This window comes from Agelaius tricolor, unplaced genomic scaffold (genome assembly GCF_023055355.1).
Source record: "Agelaius tricolor isolate 1412-34295 unplaced genomic scaffold, bAgeTri1.0.p SCAF_66, whole genome shotgun sequence".
In the NCBI taxonomy this organism is placed as follows: Eukaryota; Metazoa; Chordata; class Aves; order Passeriformes; family Icteridae; genus Agelaius; species Agelaius tricolor.
In genome coordinates this window covers 1646804-1668910 of record NW_027269326.1, presented here as the reverse complement: position 1 = coordinate 1668910, position 22107 = coordinate 1646804, and the positions used below count along the sequence as shown (strand labels likewise).

At 59.0% G+C, this 22107-nt stretch overlaps 1 protein-coding gene and 1 long non-coding RNA gene across 2 annotated transcripts; one reads left to right on the top strand and one right to left on the bottom strand.

Annotated features, from left to right (window-relative positions):
* Positions 1–4549: 4549 nt before the first annotated feature.
* Positions 4550–21686, top strand: LOC139605374 (low affinity immunoglobulin gamma Fc region receptor III-like). Its single transcript, XM_071456710.1, has 6 exons — positions 4550–4646; positions 5123–5143; positions 20093–20314; positions 20574–20831; positions 21435–21512; positions 21595–21686. The coding sequence occupies exons 1-6, from the start codon at positions 4598–4600 to the stop codon at positions 21684–21686; spliced, it is 720 nt and encodes a 239-aa protein (XP_071312811.1). The 5' UTR covers positions 4550–4597.
* Positions 14914–15962, bottom strand: LOC139605461 (uncharacterized). Its single transcript, XR_011684405.1, has 3 exons — positions 15879–15962; positions 15183–15203; positions 14914–15094 (listed from the first exon to the last, which is right to left on the bottom strand). It is a non-coding gene; the product is annotated as an uncharacterized lncRNA (long non-coding RNA).
* Positions 21687–22107: the final 421 nt, after the last annotated feature.

Here is a 22107-nt window from a genome sequence, read left to right as displayed (position 1 = left end):
AGAAAGTCATATGCCAGCCAGGCCTCGAGACTTGAGAGCATTGCTAAAGTTTTGTTTTCACAGGTGTATCTACTATATGCTACACTGAGCTCAACAAGAAGAAAGAAGGACATTCTGACCTTTTGCAACAATAGCTGTGGGATTTTTCTCTTGGCCTGGCTGAACTTCTCCTGAGTTCTGGCTGGTCCTCCTAAGAAGACCCCTCTGGCTCGTTTGCAATCACAGTGACAGACAAACTGAGATGTAAGAAGCCTCTTCACCAGAGAAAAACCCAGACATGAAACCCCTATGTGAGAAGGCCCCCTCTCATACTTTCCAAGGCCTGGGACTGAAACCCCCAACCCCGGGGAGGTGTGCGGGGGGAGGCAAGCTGACCAAAGCAGGATGGATGTTGCAGGTGGGAGCATTGGACCACAAAGACAATGGCTCTCACCCACTGCAGAGAATATGGACTGTGTGTACCCTTTCCAAATACCATTCTTTTCCCCGAGGATAGAATAGACTACCTTTGATTCGGTTTCAAGATCTATTCCCCTCCCCCCATCAGAAAAGGGTATTATTAGAGTGCAGATGGACTGCACCCCTGAGATCTCCCTGGACGTGACCTGGTGAACTCCATCGGCTGGACACCGAAGGACTTCGCAGTACTACGTTTGGTAGCTACATACCTTTTTCTTTTTCCTCCCTCTTTTCCCTTTTATTTTTCCCTTTCCCCCAATTCCTCCCCAAGGCATTTTCACTGTGGTTGTTTCAATAACGGTGCATTTGTTTTGATTATAACTGCAAACCCCCTTCGACCGTGTTGGTTCTTCTTGCACTCTGAGATCACGAACCATCACGAAACCCATCCATGAGGACGGCTTGTGACAACTGGCTGTCACTCGCTGCTGTGGCCACCGCTCCCCTGGCTGGCGGCTCTTCGGATGAAGGGCAAGGAAGCGAGGTCACATCTTGTCCCAACATGGAGGTGGCCCTTGGTGGGGGCAGGGTGGCCACAAGATGGGCACAGGCTGGGGACATGGTGGGCACAGGCTGGGGACATGGTGGGGGATGGTCTTGGCAGGACTGGGGGGCTCAGGGGATGTGGGGAACCAAGGATGGGTGTCCAGGAGAATGGGGGTCCAGGGGAATTGGAGTCTCCATGGCTGGGGGCATTCAGGGATGGGGGTGCTGTGGGAACATGGTCCCCAGGGATTTGGGGTCATGGTGTGTGGGTGCCAGGGCTGGGGGTGCAAGGGGAAAAAGGGGACCCTCGGGAATAGGGGTTCTGGGGAAGAAGCAGCCCATGGGATGGGATCAAGGCAATGGTGGGGCTGGGCAATGTCAGTCCTGGGATGGGGTCCCCAGGGAGGAGAGACCAAGGCAATGGGGGTCCCATGGTTGGGTTCCCAGGGGAATGGGTGTGCCAGGGATGGGCAGTGGCTGGGTGGGCACAGGGGTCACAGCTCCTTCCTGGGGTGCCTCAGATTTTGGGGTGACTCAGAGCCCAGCACAGTCCCCACCCTGGGGCACCCCATGGCTCTCCTGGGAGTCTCTGTGTCCCTGCCCCACTCACCCCTGGGTCAGGTCCCCCCATTTCCTGTCTCAGCCATCCCAGACAACACTTGATGCCCAATTGGTTCAGACAAAATTACACATCCATAGAATAAAAGCAAAAATCTTTCCCACACCATTATTTTCCCAATAAAGAACAAACTCAGCAAAAATCAAACTGGCAAGGTATAAAATGCTCTGGTTTGTAGAATCCTTATAACGCTTTCTGTCCCAACAAGTCCATCACAATAAAAACACAAACAAATCACAGTGAAATGAGACTTTTTGGCTCCCTTTAGCAGCCCATTGGTGCATCCCACAGCAGCGTTTGCTTGTGGATAACAGAGAGTGTGGAATCTCCCTGAGTGTCCAACAGTTCCATGGGATTGTTCCCTGCCTGCTGGGCAGCAACCCAGCCCCTAAGGAAGACTTTTCTTGGCCTATATTTAGGAACTCTCCCCATTTTTCACATTCCCACACTGAAAATTGATTGACTTCCCATGGAGCAAGGTGTGGGATCTCAGCACATCGTTCCCGATGTCCAGAGATGCCAGGAGAACCCTTGGGGGTCTCGAAAATCCTAGAATGTTGCCAAGAGTGTTTGGTGGCTTGATTTTGATCCATCCACAGAAGTAACAAGAGTTTGAGGACAAGAGAATCACTTTAGAGTACAAGGTGTAAAAGAGACACATTTAGAGGATGAGATACAGACTTTAAGGTTTTTAGTACAGGGGGGTTATGGAGACAAGATGGAGAGATCAAGGCGTGTCTCATCCTTCTTCTTTCTTCTTCTTGTCCTCCATCTCCTGTGATGATGTTGGCGCTTGGGGATTGGTTTATGGTGAAGGTGCACTTGCTAACATGAGTGAAAAGCATTGAGAAATAAAAGTAAATATTGTGTACGTAGATTTTAGTATAAAAAGACATGACCGCCCCGTGGGTGGTCAGAGAGTGCCTGTGACTGCTTGCAGATCAGACCTCTGTTGAGCAGACAGAAAAATTTTGTAGATAAGAAATAATAAACAACCTGAAGACCGAAAAGCTGAAGAGTCCAGACTCGTCCTTTGCATCGCGTGCCACCCAAGAACCACTCTACCCGTGTCGAGGCAGAGACAGACAGCCAGACCCAACAGCAAGGGTAGAAGCTCTGTCCATGCTTGGGACAGTGCACAGGAATCTATGGAAATGCCCCTGTGTGCCTCAGGGTCTGATTCCCTGGTAAATCCACTCCAGCCTGCCCTGAATTCCCCTGCCTGGGCACTCCCTGCTCCTGCTGTGACACCCCTGTTCCCCAGCCCCTCGTGTGCAGCCCCTGCTCAATATTTTCACACTTTCCCCTCTCTTCTGGTGTGCACATCCAGAGACAAACATTCTTTCCATGAAGTTCCAAAGGGCTGCAGGTTTTGTTCAAGAAGGAGGGCGCAGGTCAGCTTGTTAAGCAGCTTGGTGTGGGATTTGCAGTTGTTTTGTGGTTTTCTCAGTCCCTTGGGGACAGGAACAAATAATCAGTTGCTGCATTTCCGGACTGGTTCCCTCACAGCTGAACCTGCAGGGGCAGTTTCCAGCCAGCCCTGCTCTGAAAACCATCAAAGCCCCTCCCAGAGCCACTGCTTGGGCTCCCTTTGGGTTTTGTGCTTCTTGCAGGGCTGAGCAAACCACAGGCAGGGCCTTTTTCCACCCACAGAATTCTCACCTCTGCAGCAGCTCTAAAGCTGCCAGAATCAAAGCCAAGGGGGCAGGGGGGACCCTCAGGGCCTGGCTGCCCCCTGGGGCTGGGCAGAGCAGGGCTGGGCAATGGCCATCCCTGTGCAGTGGGGCTGGGCCATGGCTGGGCCCCAGCCTTGCATTGACAGGGGTCCCTAGGATGTGCCACCCCTGGGACAGGCGCCCGGCCAGGAATGTGCAGGGACATTTCTAGAACTGCCACACCTGGGACAGGAACTCCCATGCCAGGATGTGTCACCCCCTGGGACAGGATCCCCCTGGACAGGAGCCTCTGGATGTGCCCCCCCAGGACAGAACCACCCCCCCTTTCCCATCTGGCTCTCAGCACAAACGGCCTCTTCCTTCTTGTCCAGGAAAAGGAAAGTGAAAGTGTTGAGGGGGCACAGCCCAACACCTCCATCCCCCACAGCCTCCCCACCATTCCCTGCACCTCCTTCTCCCCATTTTCCCCCTCCCCTGGGTCCCCCCAACCCGTTCACTGCTCAGGTGCTCCCCGGGATTGCTGAGCCAGGAACCGGGGCTGAGGGGACATGGCAAAAAGTAAGGAGAATAAGGAAAAAAGAGAAATAAAGAGAGGAAAAAGTCAGGGGCAGGGGAGGGCACAGAGGCTGAGCTACCCAGGGCCCCTATGCAATGCCTGGCCAGGAAATGAGCACCCCAGGGGTGATTTTGCAGGGCCCTGGGTCACTCCAAAATCTGAGGCATCCAGGCAAGGAGCTGTGACCCCCAGGCCCCCCCAGCCACCACCCATGTCTGGCACCCCCATTCCCCTGGGACCCCAACCTTGGGACCCAATTTCCTTCTGTCCTCCCTTCCCTGAGACCCCCATCCCTGGACTGCAATTCCCCAGGATCGCCAACCCCAAGGAACCGCATCCCAGTAATTCCAGTCCCTGGGACACCCCTTCCCTTGGGGACCTTGATTTCCCCAGGGCCCCCATTCTCACAGGGACCCCCTTTCCCCTGGCACCCCCATGCCATGGCTCCCATCCCATGATCACAAATCCCTGGAGGCCACATTGTTCTGGGACCCACATTCCCAAGTCTGAGTCCACCCAACCCTTGGGACCCCCATTTCCCCGGGACCCCATCCCTGGGCACCCCATTCCCCTGGACACCCATCCCTGGCTCCCTACACAGCCTTAGACCCCAGATTCTGGCAACACCATGTCCCCACCATGTCCCACCCTGCCTCCCATGTCCCACAGCGTCCCCACCCTGCCCCCACCAAGGGCCACCTACGCATGGGGATGAGACCTGACCTCGCTTCCTTCCCCTTCATCCCAAGAGCCGCCAGCCAGGGGAGCGGTGGCCACAGCAGCGAGTGACAGCCAGTGCACATGGCTGGGGACACCGGGATGGCCGGGAAGGTGGCGCTGCTCCTGTGGGGTGAGTGCCCCGGGCACGGGCCTGACACCCCGGGGATGGGGAGGGAAGGGGGCATAGGGGGCTGTGGGGTCCCCTGAGGTCCCCAATGCCAGCAGAGCCAGAGCAGGGCATGGAGCCCAGTGTGACCAGTGGTTTGGGGTGGCTTTAGGGACAGCAACAGGGGAACTGGGATGTGGGGACAGAAACAGGGGAATGGAGTTGTGGGAACAAGGATGTGGCAGAAGGAGCCTTGGGGCTTGGGTAGCTGTGGGGACAGGGACAGGGGAACAGGGATGCAGGGACAGGGACAAGAGCCATGTTGCATGGGGATGGGCCGGGAGAACAGGTGCCATTGGAATGGGATGATGGGCACAGGGCCATGGATTTATGGCTGTGGGGACAGGTGCTGTAGGGCTGGTGGAGGTGACGTGTGCAAACATGGGGTGCCCACAGTGTCCACATGACCCTCACCCAGCCCTGTCCCTTCTCCCTTCCAGCCCAGACCCTCGGCCTCGCTGGTGAGTCCTCAGGGGATGCCATGGCCCCACCCCGCTGTCCCCAGGTCCACACTGGCCCTAGCAGGCTGGTGTCCCCTGTCACCCACAGGTGCCCAGACCGCCCAGCTCCTGGTGGAGCCCCCTGGAGGCCGGCGGTGCTGTGGGACCGGGTGACCCTGACCTGCCAGGGCTCGGGGACTGCCGGTGCCACCACCTGGTACAAGGACGGGCAGCACTGGGGGCAGGAGGGACCTGAACACCTCACTGTCACCGAGAGTGGCACCTACACGTGTGACAGACCTGGCATCAGTCTCAGTCCCCCTGTGAGTGTCTCAGACAGGGAGGGGGGTTTGGGTGTCCCCAGCCTGGCACCCAGGGGACCCCCAGGGCTCTCAGTGGGCTCCACTCCATGGTTCACCTCCTGGTGTAACCAGAGCCTGTGCCCTGCTATGGGGACATCCCAGAGTATCCTAGTGTCGGGGAAACCATGTGGGAATTGGGGACCCCGGTGCACTTGGTGTAACCCAGATGGGGTCCCGATGCCATCAGGTGTAACAGGACCCCTCTGTCCCCCAGGCCCGCTGGTGCTGCAGGTGCTGGCACAGGCGCTGCTGGAGGGGGACACGGTGACACTGCATTGCCAGGGCTGGTGGAACTGCACGGTCACCTCGGTGTCCTTCTACTGTGAGGAGAAGGGTCCGGGGGGGCTCCATGATGGCACCGAGCTGTCCCTGTCCCCTCTGCAGCTGCACCACAGCAGTCGCTAGAGCTGCAGGGTCTGGTGAAATCCTGGTGGTCAGGGAGGTCATGAAATTCAGCACTGGTGACAGTGACAGGGCACGGTGAGCACCCCACAGCTGCCACCCTGACACCCCCACAGCCCCTCCCCAGGGACTCAGGCTCACAAATCCCCCTCCCCTCTCCTTCCCAGAGCTCTTCTCAGTGCCAGTGCTGGAGGGTCCCCCCGAGCACTCTGAGGGGTCCCCCCTGACTCTCAGCGGCCTCAGCACCCCCAGCCCCCTGCGGCCCCGAGCCCCCATCCTGCACGTGTTCTACTGGGACAGGCAGGTGGTGGGGGGCCTGCAGGGGTCACTGCAGCTGCTGGTGCCCGCCCTGGGGGTCTCCCACTCGGGGAATTACAGCTGCCAGCTGCACTCCGAGGGGGGTGCTGTGCAAAAGAGCAGCGCCCGGCTCCGTGTCACGGTGCACAGTGAGTGCGGGGATGGGCACGGGGAGCCCCCACAGCCTCCTCAGCTCTCCCAGGCCTTCAGGGGATGCCCAGTCCTTCCAGACACCTGCCCTGTGGCCCCAACCTTTCACAGATCCTAACCTTGCTCCCCTGCTCCCTTCTCATGTCCCTCTCAGGGTCCCCCACCCCTAGAGGGCTACCCCCATCCTACCCCTACACATTTTCCCTGTGCTGCCATCCCTGCCCTGGGTCCCTCCCCACGTCCCCCCATTCCTGGCTTGTGTCTCCCCATCCCTCTCTGAGTGCCCTCACCCCTCCCTGCATCCCCCCATCCCTCTCTGAAGTCACCACACATTCCCCAGGTCACATCATTCCCTCCCTGGCTCCCCATACCCACCCTGGTGTCATCCTCCCCCCTCTCCAGGTGTCCCTAGGGGTTCCTTTCCAAGCCCCACCAATCTCTGCACCCCCTCTCCCTCACTGGGGTCTCCCTGCCCTTCCTCTACCACCCCCCTGGGTCCCTCACTGTCCCTTGCTATCCTCCCCTCCCGCAGGGTTCCTGCCCTCTGGGGTGTCCCTGTCAGCACAGCCCCCCGGGGGACAGGTGGCACTCAGGGACAGCCTGGTGCTGAGCTGCACAGTGGCCGTGGGGACAGGTCCCCTGTCCTTCTCCTGGCACCGGGAGAGCTCGGGGGCACCACTGGGCACCGGCCCCTGCCTGGAGCTGAACCATGTTGGGGACAATGACAGCGGCCAGTACCGGTGCCAGGTCAGTGACAGGGACAGCGTGGCCGAGAGTGACCCCCTGAATGTCACTGTCCTGGGTGAGCGGGACCCTCAGGCTGGGGATGAGCCCACCTATGGCACTCCCATCCCACTTCACCAGGTGCCAGCCCCGTGTTTGTCGCCACAGTGCCCGTGGCCAATGCCACCATCACACCCAGTCCCCAATCACACCGGGTGCTTGCAGGTGACCCTGTGACCCTGCACTGCTCAGTGCAGGTGGGCTCAGCCCCTGTCACCTTCACCTGGCTGCACAACGGGCAGGAGGTGCCTCAGGGTCCCCTCCTGGAGCTCAGGGACATCAATGTGGGACATTCGGGCACCTACCAGTGCGTGGCCACCAACCAGCTGGGACAGGACGGGCACCACGTGTTCCAGGCACTCAGCCCTGAGCTGGCCCTGGAGGTGACACCACGGGGACACGGCAACAAAGGTGGGGTCCCACAGGGTCACCAGGGAGTGCAGGACCCCTGGGGTGATGGGTGACCCTGATGTGTTCCCCTCTGTTTCTTGCAGTGGCCGCAGGGGTCAGTGGGGCCCTTTTCTTCCTGCTCCTGCTCGTGGGTGTCATTGTGGCCTGGCACCGATGGCACCATGTGGGTGGGTGACAATGGGGGCACAGGCGTCCCAGGGAGCTGTAGAGGCCCCCAGTGTTGGACATTAATTGGGCAGCACCCACAGCCCCAAAACTGGGGCATTGTCTGGGAGTCCTTTAGGGTTTGGGGAGGTGCTGGAGGGTCCTGCAGGGATGCTGGGGGTTCTCTCAGAGGCCCTTGGGGCAGTTAGGAGGTCTCTGTCCCTGCTGGGCTTTGGGTTCGTGAGGCTGAGTTGGCTGGGGACACTGGGGAGGTTCCCGAATTCTGGGAGGCTTCAGGGATGCTTGAGGGTTCTGTTGTAAATTGAGGGTCCCGTGGAGGGTCAGGAATCCTGGGAGGGTTCATGACCCTGCGATCCCACAGTCACATCTCCCCTCTTTCCTCTGCAGCTGCCAGGAAGCACCAGGAAAGGTTGGTGAAGGGCTCCCGACATGAGTCCCCTTTTACCCCCGCCCCACAGCTCTCCATTCTCTCCCCCACATCCCCTTTATTGCCTCAGGGCCCCCCCGGATCCCCCAGCCCCCCCAGAGGAGGGGGAGGTGCTGTACACCCACGTCGTGGTCACCAAGAGGGCAGGGGGTGAGTACGGGGGGGACACACGCAGAGGGACACGTCACCCACCAGTGTCACCCCACCCAGATCCCACAGCCCGTGTCTCTCGCAGCGTCCCCCTGTGCCACCACCCTCCAGGATCCCCAGGTGACCAATGCAGAGCTGCGGGGACCCCAGGGGCGACCGCGGGAACCCGGTGACATCTACGGGAATGTGCTGTGACACTGGGGGGAACTGGGGGCACTGGGGGTCCCCACCCATGGGCACCCACTCGTGTCTGTGCTGCCACTAAAAACTGCCCCAATCCCTCCCCATGGGGGCACAAAGATCCCAAAAGAGCCAAAAGATGAACAATTTGCTGAAACAGCAATGAGAGAGAATAAAACCAACAGCAACAGCAACAAGGTTCAGAGTCCAAATTGTCACACAAGGAACAATTTCCAGGGAAAGCCCCCAATAAGGAACAAACCCCAGAAATTTCCCCCAGCAGGTTTCTTCCACCACAGGAATCTTGCAGGGCCCTGGACCTTCCTTGCTCTGATGGCCAAAGTGGCCTTCAGGAGGCTCTGGATTCTCTTCTCCCCTGTCCCAAACCCTCCTCTGCCCTGTTCCCCACACCAGGATGCCACAAAGGCCCTGTGGGGATTCGGGAGCCCCCCCCTTTTCCAGGGCAGTCGGGATCAGGCAATGGCACAGGGTGGGATGTCAGAGACAGGAAAAGTTTGATGTCTGGAGAGATTTTGGAACACCTGTGTGTAGCACGGGTGGGTCAGGCCTTGCTTTTGGTGAGACAGGGCCCCGTTTGTCCATCAGTCTGTCAGCCATGGCACACTGGGGACAGTGTGATGCTCTGCCAAAGCCAGCTCCTGAGTGGCCGGGTGACCAGGAGTGCCAGCTGGGGAGAGGGCCCAACTGGCTTAAAGAACAAAGCATGAGATGGCCAAGTCCCTGACCGTGTCTTCTCTTGGGGTGTCTGCCCCATCCACGCTGGAAGCCAGCAGCTGGCAACTCATTTAAATGAGAAATATCTACCAAAGAAAGTGAGAATGTTCCTGGAATGGAAGGAAGACCGACGTCTAAAAATCTTTTTAATTTCAAAACTGATGATGGGGCTTCAAAGCAAAAGCGTAGGAAAGGGAATAGCAGCTCTTTACTGGGAAATTTATAAAGCAGAACAGAACAAACAACTCAAACCCAGAACTTTCCCTCCCGCTCAGCGCTGTTGGTTTTTGTGGCAGTTATAACCGCGGCCAGCAGGGGGCGCTGCAGGGAGCACTCCCGGCCAGCAGGGGGCGCCCCGCTCCAGCTCCATCCCCTCAGGGGCCATGGCGGCCTCGGGCGGGAGGCAGGAGGAGAAATCGCTCCTTTTGCAAACTCACGGCCACCAATCGGTCCCGGCACCACCACCGGCAGCGGGCAGAAGCCACCAAGGCAGCAGGTTAGATCCAGTGCCCACTGGCAGCGTAGCAGTGTCCCAGGGCCAGGCACACGCCCTGCACAACACCCGCGACCGCTCTCCATGATCCCGAATGGAAGGAAGGCAGCGCCTGACCCCAGGCAGGTCTCGGGTCCACAGCAGCACCTCTGGTGGCTTTACACCATAATTCCTGCAAACCCTCAGCCTTTCACTCAGGTGAGGAGGGCAGGGATGGAGCAGCTTTGGGGACACCTGGAATCCAGACAGGGTCACTCCCCACAATGGCCAGAGCTCCTGCTCGATATTTCTCTCTCTTATCTGATGACCACAGCCAGAGGCCAAACATTCTTTCCATGAGGTTTCAGAAGGCCGCAGGTTTTGTTCAAGAATCAAGGCCCACTTCAGCTTGTTGAGTAGATTGTTGTTGTCTTTGCAGTAGTTCTGGGGCTCTCTCAGTCCCTTGCTGAGAGGGACAAAATGATCAATTGCTGCATTTCCAGACTGGTTCCCCCAAAGCTGCCCCTGCAGGGGCAGTTTCCAGCCAGCCCTGCTCTGAAAACCATCAAAGGCCCTCCCAGAGCCACTGCTTGGGCTCCCTTTGGGCTTTGTGCTTCTTGCAGAGCTGAGCAAACCACAACCAGGCCTTTTTCCCCCACAGAATTCTCCCCTCTGCAGCAGCTCTAAAGCTGCCAGAATCAAAGCCAAGGGGGCAGGGGGGACCCTCAGGTGCTGGCTGCCACCTGGGGCTGGGCAGAGCAGGGCTGGGCAATGGCCATCCCTGTGCAGTGGGGCTGGACCATGGCTGGGCCCAGGCTGGGCCCGAGTCTTAAATGGACACCCCAACAACATCAGCCACTCCACAATACACATCACTGTCCCAACACTAACAACATCACAATATTTAATCAACAATATCATCAATTATGTAATATCAATTCATATAATATACAGCAAAAGTCAACTTCCATTTACTTGTTTCTCATAATACATACTGGTAAAGAGCTCTTATTCCTGTTCTCACATCTTTGCCTAAAAGCCTCGTAATTTCAATGTTACAATAGTTCAGAGTGATGGGGGTTGTATTTTCCATTCCAATGGAGGTTCCCACCTTGTTCAGCTGCCTTGACAGAGCAGAACAAAGAAACACCATTTCTGCCCGTTTAACCAAAGAGCTGCATTTTTGTCCCAGGAGCAGGGAACCAGGTCCTGTACCCCTTTGGAACTGGGACGGCCACCAGTAAGCCACCTTAGTGGGAGCACTGGGAGGGGGGACTACAGAGCCACTAAGCACACTGGGGTTAAGAAGAACAAATCTGAATTTTATTTATTTCTTAACATATGCTACACATGAGGTGAAAAATTACTCTGTGGTTGTCCATGTGCTGGGAACCCTGTCCCTGGCGAGGCTTCACACAACAGAGAATCAGGGGAGAGAAAGCTTCAGTGATCAAACTGTGAGTGACCCCCACTGGCTGGTGGGACAGATGCCCGGGAAAAATGTCTGGGGAAAAAAGCCCGGGAAATCCGGCTGTGGGAGGAGCCTTTGCAAATCAAAGCAGCAAACTGTGACACAACAGGAGCGTTTTGCTTTGGGTTTCTTGGAGGGATCAGGGGCTTGCTCGGAGGGTCAGCTTGGCCCTCTTCCCCTGTGGGATTCACATTCTCTGAACCTGGGAGAAGCAGTGAGAGAAGCAAAGAATGATCCAAAGAGTTCTTATCTGAGTTACTGCTCCTGTGTTTTTCACAAGTGGAATGCATTGTGGAAGATTGTGTACCTGAAGGGAATTGGTAACTGGATTCTGGTGTGAGTGTTTTGATTCACTGACCAATTGAATCCAGGTGTGTGCATGTCAGGATTGTTGGCTGACAGTCATGAGATTGTGTGCAGTGGAGGGCAGTTGAGTGCTTGGCAGATTCAGTTTAGATGTAATGTAATATGGCATAGAATAATATAGCATAATAAAGTAAACAATTAGCCTTCTGAAAAGATGGAGTCAGATGCATCATTCCTCCCAGTCGTCAGGCAAAAATATCCCCGATACACCCCCCCCTCACCTTTTCCTCCCGGTGGTCCTTCTTCCCTGTCCGCACCCGTTCTTCCCTGCTTCGCTGCTTCCCCGAGGCAGCTCATTCCTGCTCCTCCTGGACGTTCCTTCATTGCTTCCCCGATGGAGCGGATGCTGCCTGCACCCACCCGCCGCCTCTGCCGCGTTTCCCACGCTGCCCACAGCCCCGAGCCTGCTGCACCTGCCCAGGGCAGCCCCAGCCCGCGGCAGCCAGCCCAGAGCCACCAGTGCCCAGCACCAGCCCGCAGCCAGCCCGCAGCAGCCCCTGCAGCCATCGCTCGCAATGCCAGAGACACGCAGGTGCCGTCCTTGGAAATCACGCCCAGCCACTCACAAAAGCCATGTGGGCTCGCCCTGGCTTGCAGCACACACACTCCATCTGCCGAGCTGATGCCCACAGAGCGCCCGGGCTTCTTGTGCTAACGCTGTCCCTGTCTTCTGTTTCTCTCTCTGTCCTTTTCCCTTTCTACTCCCTTCTCTCCCCCTTCAGTAAGAACCCTTCCCCTCCTTTATCAATAAACAGTTCTCAGATATAATATTGCCGTGTTTGTGCTTCATTTTCATCTGACAAACCTTTCAGCAAGAATCCTCCCTGACTCCCCCTTTTACAGTGGGATGGGACAGGGGTAGTGGGAGGGGGAATGGGGAAGCCTTGGGTGTACTGCAAGCACTGTGGGGAGAGAATGGGGCAGTCCCTGAGGGTACTTGGGCACTTGGATGGGGCTGGGGAGCCCCTGCAGGTATGAGCAGAGGGATGGGGGAGCCCTTTGGGGGTACTGGGAGAGGAAATGGGGAGCACAGGGTGCCCTGTGTAGCCTCCCCCTGACCCATGACCACCTCCCTTGGAAGGATGGGCAACCACAGGAGCCATGGAGGGAGCACCCCCAGTGTCACCCAGTGCCTCCCGCTTCCCAGAGCATCACAACTTTTGGTGTAGATTGTCATAGATGTCACTGGGCTCCCACAGTTGCCTTTGCAGCTCCATGTACATCGCCTGAGGATCCTCCAGTGGGGGTGCCAGGGGGTCTTGGGGGGCCCTGTGGGAATAAGGGGGTGTGTGGAAGGGGATGGGAGGTGCTGGGGGTTTGGGTAAAAGGTATATCATGGCTGGAGCCTGCACCCACCTTTCCTGGTGCTTCCTGGCATCTGCGAAGGAAAACTGGAGGGGTGACTTTGGAGATCCAGGGGCCCCCATCCACCCCTGAGAATGCTGAACCACCACCAGACACACAATCCTCCCCAGGCCCCCTCAGTATCCCTGATGCCCCCCCACTTGCACCAACAGCCTGAGCCCCCAGAACCCCGAGCCTGGCAGGGAGGGGAACCCCTGATAGAACCCCCAACATCCCTGCAGGACCCTCCAACAGCTCCCAGGGCTCTGAGCCATGGACACTGGGGGCTCAGCCCCTCCCAAGTCAGGGGCTGTGGGTGCCCCCCTATGGCCCCCCTTCTGTGGGGCCCTTCCCACCTCTCTCCATGACCCCCGTCCCCCCCATTGTCACCCACCCACACGGTGCCACCGGTGCCAGGCCACACTGACACCCACGAGCAGGAGCAGGAACAAAAGGGCCCCACCGACCCCTGCAGCCACTGCAAGAAACAGAGGGGGACACATCAGGGTCACCCATCCCCCCTGCACTCCCTGGTGACCCCATGTGACCCCACCTGTTACCCAGGGTGAGCCAGGTGTCACCTCCAGGGCCACCTCTGGGCTGAGTGCCTGGAACACGCGGTGCCCGTCCTGTCCCAGCTGGTTGGTGGCCATGCACTGGTAGGTGCCTGAATCTCCCACTTCGATGTCCCTGAGCTGCAGGAGGGGACCCTGGGCCACCTCCTGCCTGTTGTGCAGCCAGGTGAAGGTGACAGGGGCTGAGCCCACCTGCACTGAGCAGTGCAGGGTCACGTTGTCACCTGCAAGCACCTGGTGTAACAGGAGACTGGGTGTGATGGTGGCATTGGCCACAGGCACTGTGGGGACAGAGACAGGGCTGGCACCGGGCAAGGTGGGACGGGAGTGCTACGACAGGGAGGGATCCAGGAAAGGTTGGGTACCCCAGAGCAGGCATCAGGGAGGGCTGGGCGATGCCAGGCATTGTGGGGGACCCAAGAAGGCTGTGGGGGCTCCCCGTGCCCATCCCCGCACTCACTGCGCACCGTGACACGGAGCCGGGCGCTGCTCTTCCGCACAGCCCCACCCTGGGAGTGCACCTCACAGCCATAATTCCCCGAGTGGGAGACCCCCACGGCGGGCACCAGCAGCTGTGGGGACCCCTGTGGGCCCCCCACCACCTGCCCGTCCTGGTAGAACTCTTGCAGGATGGGGGCTCGGGGCCGCAGGGGGCTGGGGGTGCTGAGGCAGCTGAGAGTCAGAGGGGACCCCTCAGTGGGTGTGGGGGGACCCTCCAGCACCGGCATCGAGAAGAGCTCTGGGAAGGAGAGGGGAGGTGAGGAATGTGGCTCTGAATCCACTGGGCTGTGCTTTTGGGGTTGTCAAGATATTGGAGTTCCAGCCATGGGGGTGCTCACCGTGCACTGTCACTGTCACTGGTGCTGACCGTGGCTGCCAGGACCCCACCAAGCCCTCACATCGGTAGTGGCCGCTGTGGTGCAGCTGCAGGGGGGACAGGGACAGCTCGGTTCCCCTGAGGGACCCCCTGAGATCCTTCTCCTCCCGGTAAAATCGCACCCTGCTGAGATGGTTTTCCTGCCGGCCCCGGCAGCGCATTGTCACTGTGTCCCCCTCCAGCAGTGCCCGCGCTGGCACCTGCAGCACCAGTGGGTCTGTGGGACAGGAAGGTCACATTTTACTGATGAGGCCATTCTGAGGTGGGTGCCCATAGCGCCAGGGACATCTGGGTGCTCTGGAGTGCACTGGGCTGCACTGGGATGTCCCTGTGTGCAGGGCACAGGCTCTCGCCACATGAGGGGTGTGAGGCCACCCATGGAGTGGAGCCCACCCTGACCTCTCAGGGGCCACCCTGATCATTAAAGATCCACCCTCACCATCTGTGACTGCTTTCACAAGGGTTTTCAGGATGAAGAAGAGATGAGAATATTGACTCCATGAAACTGAAACTGCAGCTTCTCACAAGGAAAAATCCTAAGAAAGGATTTTTCATGAAAGATGCCTGCGACAACCATCTAAGACTGTCACGGGGTGGCTGCGCCTGGTGCCAGGTCTGTCACATGTGTAGGTGCCACTCCTGGTGACACTGAGGCGGTCACATCCCTGCTGCCCCCAGAGCTGCCCATCCTTGTACCAGGTGGTGGCACCGGCGGTCCCCGAGCCCTGGCAGGTCAGTGTCACCCGGTCCCACAGCACCGCCGGCCTCCAGGGGGGCTCCAACAGGAGCTGGGTGGTCTGGGCACCTGTGGGTGACAGGGGACACCAGCCTGCCAGGGCCAGCGTGGGGCTGGGGACAGTGGGGTGGGGCCATGACATCCCCTGAGGACTCACCAGTGAGGCCGAGGGTCTGGGCTGGAAGGGAGAAGGGACAGGGCTGGGTGGGGGTGGCACTGCAGGGAAGGAGGCACCAGGGTACAGGGTGTGGTGGCTGTCCCCAAAAACTGTCCCTGTGGGGACAGCATTTTTTGTGGGAAAGTGTGTGTGGGTGGTCTCAAAAAGATTTGGAGAGGCAGGGGGACATGTCTGTGTCACAGCCACCTGTGCACCAAATCCCTGTGGCACAGACACCTTGGGAACAGGGACATTGAGGCCACCCTGGGCTGAGGCAGAACATGGGGACACTGTGGACACCCCTGGCATGAGGACACCACAGACACAGCCCATGCTGGCCCAGGTCACCCCCACCAGCTCATGATCCCAACCCCATGATCCCATCCCCATGGCCACATCCTCATGGTTCTTGTTGCTATCTGTCCCTGCATCCCAGTTCCCTTGTCCTTATCCCCAGAGCTACCTGAGCCCAAAGGTGCCAGTCCCCACATTCCTGTCCCCACATCCCCATCCCCAAATTCCTGCCCCCTATTCCTGTCCCCAAAGCCACCCTACCTCTCCGGTCACACCAAGGTCCACTGTGGGTACCATGGACTGGCACTGCTGGCATTGGGGACCTCAGGGGACTCCGCAGCCCCCCTGTGCCCCCTCCCCTCCCCTTCCCCAGGGTGTCAGGCCCGTGCCCGGGGCACTCACCCCACAGGAGCAGCGCCACCTTCCCGGCCATCCCGGTGTCCCCAGCCATGTGCACTGGCTGTCACTCGCTGCTGTGGCCACCGCTCCCCTGGCTGGCGGCTCTCTGGATGAAGGGGAAGGAAGCGAGGTCACGTCCGTCCCCATGTGTAGGTGGCCCTTGGTGGGGGCAGGGTGGGGACGCTGTGGGACATGGGAGGCAGGGTGGGACATGGTGGGGACATGGTGTTGCCAGAATCTGGAGTCTAAGGCTGTGTAGGGAGCCAGGGATGGGTGTCCAGGGGAATGGGGTGCCCAGGGATGGGGTCCCAGGGAAATGGGGGTCCCAAGGGTTGGGTGGACTCAGGCTTGGGAATGAGGGTCCCAGAACAACGTGGCCTCCAGGGATTTGTGATCATGGGATGGGAGCCATGGCATGGGGGTGCCAGGGGAACGGGGGTCCCTGTGAGAATGGGGGCCCTGGGGAAATCAAGGTCCCCAAGGGAAGGGGTGTCCCAGGGACTGGAATTACTGGGATGGGGTTCCTTGGAGTTGGCGATCCTGGGGAATTGCAGTCCAGGGATGGGGGTCTCAGGGAAGGGAGGACAGAAGGAAATTGGGTCCCAAGGTTGGGGTCCCAGGGGAATGGGGGTGCCAGGGATGGGCGGTGGCTGGGGGGGCCTGGGGGTCACAGCTCCTTGCCTGGATGCCTCAGATTTTGGAGTGACCCAGGGCCCTGCAAAATCACCCCTGGGGTGCTCATTTCCTGGCCAGACATTGCATGGGGGTCCTGGGTAGCTCAGCCTCTGTGCCCACCACTGTCCTTGAGTTTTTTGTGTTTTTATTGCTTTTTTTTCCTTATTTTCCTCACTTTTGTGCCACGTCCCCTCTGCCCCCGTTCCTGGCTCAGCAATCCCAGGGAGCACCTGAGCAGGGAATGGGTTGGGGGGAGCCAGGGTAGTGGGAAAATGGGGAGAAGGAGGTGCAGGGAAGGGTGGGGAGGCTGTGGGGGATGGAGGTGTTGGGCTGTGCCCCCTCAACACTTTCACTTTCTTTTTCCTGGGCAAGAAGGAAGAGGCCGTTTGTGCTGAGAGTCAGATGGGAAAGGGGGGGTTCTGTCCTGGGGGGGCACATCCAGAGGCTCCTGTCCTGGGGGATCCTGTCCCAGGGGGTGACACATCCTGGCATGGGGGCTCCTGTCCCAGGTGTGGCAGTTCCAGAAATGTCCCTGCACATTCCTGGCCGGGTGCCTGTCCCAGGGGTGGCACATCCTGGGGACCCCTGTCAATGCAAGGGTGGGGCCCAGCCATGGCCCAGCCCCACTGCACAGGGATGGCCATTGCCCAGCCCTGCTCTGCCCAGCCCCAGGTGGCAGCCAGCACCTGAGGGTCCCCCCTGCCCCCTTGGCTTTGATTCTGGCAGCTTTAGAGCTGCTGCAGAGGTGAGAATTCTGTGGGTGAAAAAGGCCCTGCCTGTGATTTGCTCAGCCCTGCAAGAAGCACAAACCCAAAGGGAGCCCAAGCAGTGGCTCTGGGAGGGCCTTTGATGGTTTTCAGAGCAGGGCTGGCTGGAAACTGCCCCTGCAGGTTCAGCTGTGAGGGAACCAGTCCGGAAATGCAGCAATTGATCATTTTGTCCCTCTCAGCAAGGGACTGAGAGAGCCCCAGAACTGCTGCAAATCCCACACCGATTTTCTCAACAACCTGACCTGCGCCCTCCTTCTTGAGCAAAACCTCCTGCCCTTTGGAACCTCATGGAAAGAATGTTTGCGTTCTGGATGTGCACACCAGAAGAGAGGGGAAAGTGTGGAAATATTGAGCAGGGGCTGCACACGAGGGGCTGGGGAACAGGGGTGTCACAGCAGGAGCAGGGAGTGCCCAGGCAGGGGAATTCAGGGCAGGCTGGAGTGGATTTACCAGGGAATCAGACCCTGACGCACACAGGGGCATTTCCACAGATTCCTGTGCACTGTCCCAAGCATGGACAGAGCTTCTCCCCTTCCTCCATGGGAAGTCAATCAAGTTTCAGGGTGGGAACGAGCAAAATGGGAACAGTTCCTTTATATGGCCCCGGAAAAGGCTTCCTTAGGGGCTGGGTTGCTGCCCAGCAGGCAGGGAACAATCCCATGGAGCTGTTGGACACTCAGGGAGATTCCACCCTCTGTGTTATCCACAAGCAAATGCTGCTGTGGGATGCAGCAGGGGGCTGCTAAAGGGAACCAAAAAGTCTCATTTCACTGTGATTTGTTTGTGGTTTTATTGTGGTTTTTATATCCACTTATTTGTGTTTTTATTGTGTTTTAATTTCCTCTTGTTGGGAAAGCAATGTTTAAAAGGATTCTATAAACCAGAGCATTTTATACCTTGTCAGTTTGATTTTTGAGGAGTTTGTTTTTTATTGGGAAAATAATGGTATAGGGAAAGATTTATGCCTTTTTTCTATGGCTGTATAATTTTGTCACAGTCAATTGGGCATCAAGTGTTTCCTGAGATTGCTAAGACAGGAAATTTGGGTGACAGGAAAAAGCCCAGGGATTTGTGGGGCAGAGACCCAGAGCCTCCCAGGACAAGCCTGGGGTGCCCCAGGGTGGGCTCTGTGCTGGGCTCTGAGTCATCTCAAAATCTGAGACCAAAATATGACCCCAAAATTGTCCAAAGCAATTGGGCATCAGGGAATTCAACCAGCTTGATCCTGGGATTTACCATCATCAGGGCAAGGTCATAAAAGATGCCTCCGTAAGTTTGGGCACCCCAGATGTCACAGGAACCCACTGGGGACAGCAGGAATGCTCAAGGCCCACCCAGGACAGAGGACCCCAGGATGTGCCACCTCTGGGAAAGGAATCCCCAAGGATGTGGCACCCCCAGAACGAGGAGGAGCTCCCAGGGACAAGAGGCTGGGACAAGAGCCAGGTGTCAGCACAGCAGAGCTGCCCTTTTCCCTAAAGGCTGGACCCCTCTGGATGTGGCCCCCTGACAGAATTCATGTCCTTGCCTCAGCACAAACCGCTGCAGGAAAGAGAAAGAGTTGGGGGGTCACAGACAGGGAGCCCCATCCCCCACAGCCCTGAAACCACTGCCTGCACCCCCCAACCCCTTTTTTCCCTTCCTGGGATTCTCCCAGCTGTTCCCTGGGATGGTTCAGCCAGGAAATGCGGGGAGACAGGAAAAAGCCCAGGGGTGAGTGGGGCAGAGACACAGAACCTCCCAGGAGAGCCATGGGGTGCCCAAGGGTGGGGACTGTGCTGGGCTCTGAGTCACCCCTAAAATCTGAGGCACCCCATGAAGGAGCTGTGCCCCCCGTGGCCACGCAGCCACTGCCCATCCCTGGCACCCCCATTCCCCTGGGAACCCAACCATGGGACCCCCATTGCCTTGGACTCTCCTCCCTGGGGACCCCCATCCCAGGACTGACATTGCCCAGGCCCACCATTGACTTGATCCCATCCCATGGGCTGCTTCTTCCCCCAGAACCCCTATTCCCGAGGGTCCCCTTTTTCCCCCTGCACCCCCAGCCCTGGCACCCACTTGCCATGACCCCAAATCCCTGGGGACCATGTTCCCACAGCCCCCCCATCCCTGAATCCCCCCCAGACATGGAAACCCCAATTCCAGTGGACTCCCATTCTCCTGGACACCCATCCTTGGTTCCCCAAATCCCCTGAGCCCCCCACTCCTGGCAACAGCATCCCCCACCATGTCCCCAGGCTGTCCCCACCCTACCCACAGCCTGTGCCCAGCTTGTGGCCACCCTGCCCCCACCAAGGGCCACCTACACATGGGGACGGACGTGACCTCGCTTCCTTCCCCTTCATCCAGAGAGCCGCCAGCCAGGGGAGCGGTGGCCACAGCAGCGAGTGACAGCCAGTGCACATGGCTGGGGACACCGGGATGGCCGGGAAGGTGGCGCTGCTCCTGTGGGGTGAGTGCCCCGGGCACGGGCCTGACACACTGGGGAAGGGGAGGGGAGGGGGCACAGGGGGGCTGTGGGGTCCCTGTCCTCGAGACATCTGTGCCACACCAATGCAACCACTGAGACATTTTTCAGGGACAGCCCCCACTCCCCCTGTCCCCGTGCCTCTGTCCCCATGGTGCCACCCCCACCCAGCCCTGTCCCTTTTCCCTTCCAGCCCAGACCCTTGGCCTCGCTGGTGAGTCCTCAGGGGATGCCATGGCCCCACCCCACTGTCTCCAGCCCCACACTGGCCCTGGCAGGCTGGTGTCCCCTGTCACCCACAGGTGCCCAGACCACCCAGCTCCTGGTGGAGCCCCCATGGAGGCCGGCGGTGCTGTGGGACTGGGTGACCCTGACCTGCCAGGGCTCGGGTGCCACCACCTGGTACAAGGACGGGCAGCGCTGGGAGCAGGAGGGACCTGAACGCCTCAGTGTCACCATGAAAGGCATTTACCAGTGTGACAGACCCGACACTGGGCTCAGCCCCCCTGTGATTGTCTCAGAAGGTGAGGGAGGTTTGGCTGTCCCCAGCCTGGCACCCACGAGGACCCCAAGGGGTCTGGGTGGCCTCCGCTCCATGGGTCACCTCCTGTGTGACCAGAGCCCATCCCCTGCTCTGGGGACATCCCAGAGCATCCCAGAGCAAGAGGACCCTGTTTGTGGAATTGATGACCTCTGGTGCACTGGGTGTGACTCAGTGAGGGTCCCGATGTCAGCGGGACCCTTGAGATCCCTGTGATGTGATGAATCCCCTCTGTCCCCCAGATGATCTGGTGCTGCAGGTGCCAGCGCGGGAGCTGCTGGAGGGGGACACGGTGACACTGCGCTGCCGGGGCTATTGGAAGAGCACGGTCACCTCGGTGTCCTTCTACCACGAGGGGAAGGAACTGGGGGTGTTCCCCAATGTCACTGAGCTGTCCCTGTCCCCTCTGCAGCTGAGCCACAGTGGCCACTACAGCTGCAGGGGCAAGGTGGGATCCTGGGGGTGGAGGGAGTCACCACCAGTGACAGTGACAGTGCACGGTGAGCACCACAAAGTCCCCACCCCGACACCCCCACAGCCCCTCCCCAGGGACTCGGGGACAAAATTCCCGCTCCCCTCTCCTTCCCTGAGTTCTTCTCGGTGCCGGTGCTGCAGGGTCCCCCCAAGCCCACCCAGGGGTCCCCCCTGACTTTCAGCTGCCTCAGCACCCCCAGCCCCCTGCAGCCCCGATCCCCCTCCTGCACGTGTTCTACTGGGACGGGAAGATGGTGGGAGACCCGCAGGGGTCCCCACAGCTGCTGGTGCCCGCCCTGGGGGTCTCCCACTCGGGGAATTACAGCTGCCAGCTGCACCCTGAGGGGGGGGTGGTGGGGAAAAGCAGCACCTGGCTCCATGTCATGGTGCACAGGGAGTGCGGGATGGGCACAGGGAGCCCCCACAGACATCTCGGGTCCCCTGTTTGGGCATCTCCAAGTCCCCAACAAAAATTTCCTTGGTCCTTCCATTACTCCCCTTGTGCCCACACCCTTCTGTGTTATGACCCCATTCCTGACATCCCCCATCACACCCATCCCCCATCCCTGTCCCCCCACACCGGCTGCCAGCCCCTCCCTGTACCCTCAGCCCTGTCTCTGTCCCCGCAGTGCCCGTGGCCAATGCCACCATCACCCCCGGTGCCCTGGACGTGACACCGCAGGACACAGGGACACACAGGGACACAGGTGGGGTCCCACAGGGTCATCAGGGAGTGCAGGACCCCTGGGGTCATGGGTGACCCTCATGGGTCCCCTCTGTTTCTTGCAGTGGCCGCAGGGGTCGGTGGGGCCCTTTTGTTCCTGCTCCTGCTCGTGGGTGTCATTGTGGCCTGGAACTGGTGGCACCGTGTGGGTGGGTGACAATGGGGGGACAGGGGTCCCAGGCGACTGTAGAGGCCCCCATAATTGGGGAACGAGATTGTGGCATTCACAATCCCCGAGTTGTGACATTGGCTGGGGGTGCTGTAGAGCTTGGGGAGGTGCAGGAGGGTTGTTCAGGGATGCTGGGGGTAATTGCAGCGGCCCTGGGTGTGTTTGGGGGGTCTCTGTCCCTCCTGGGCTTTGGGTACTTAAGGCTGAGTTGATTCGGGGCACTGAGGATGTTCATGAATTCTGGGGGGCTCCAGAGATGCATGGGGGTCCTGTTGAAGACTGAGGGTCCCATGGGAGTTCAGGAATCCTGAGAGCAGTCAGGGCCCTGGGGACCCCACAGTCACCCCTCCCCTCTTTCCTCTGCAGCTGCCAGGAAGCACCAGGAAAGGTGAGTGGGGGGCTCAAACCA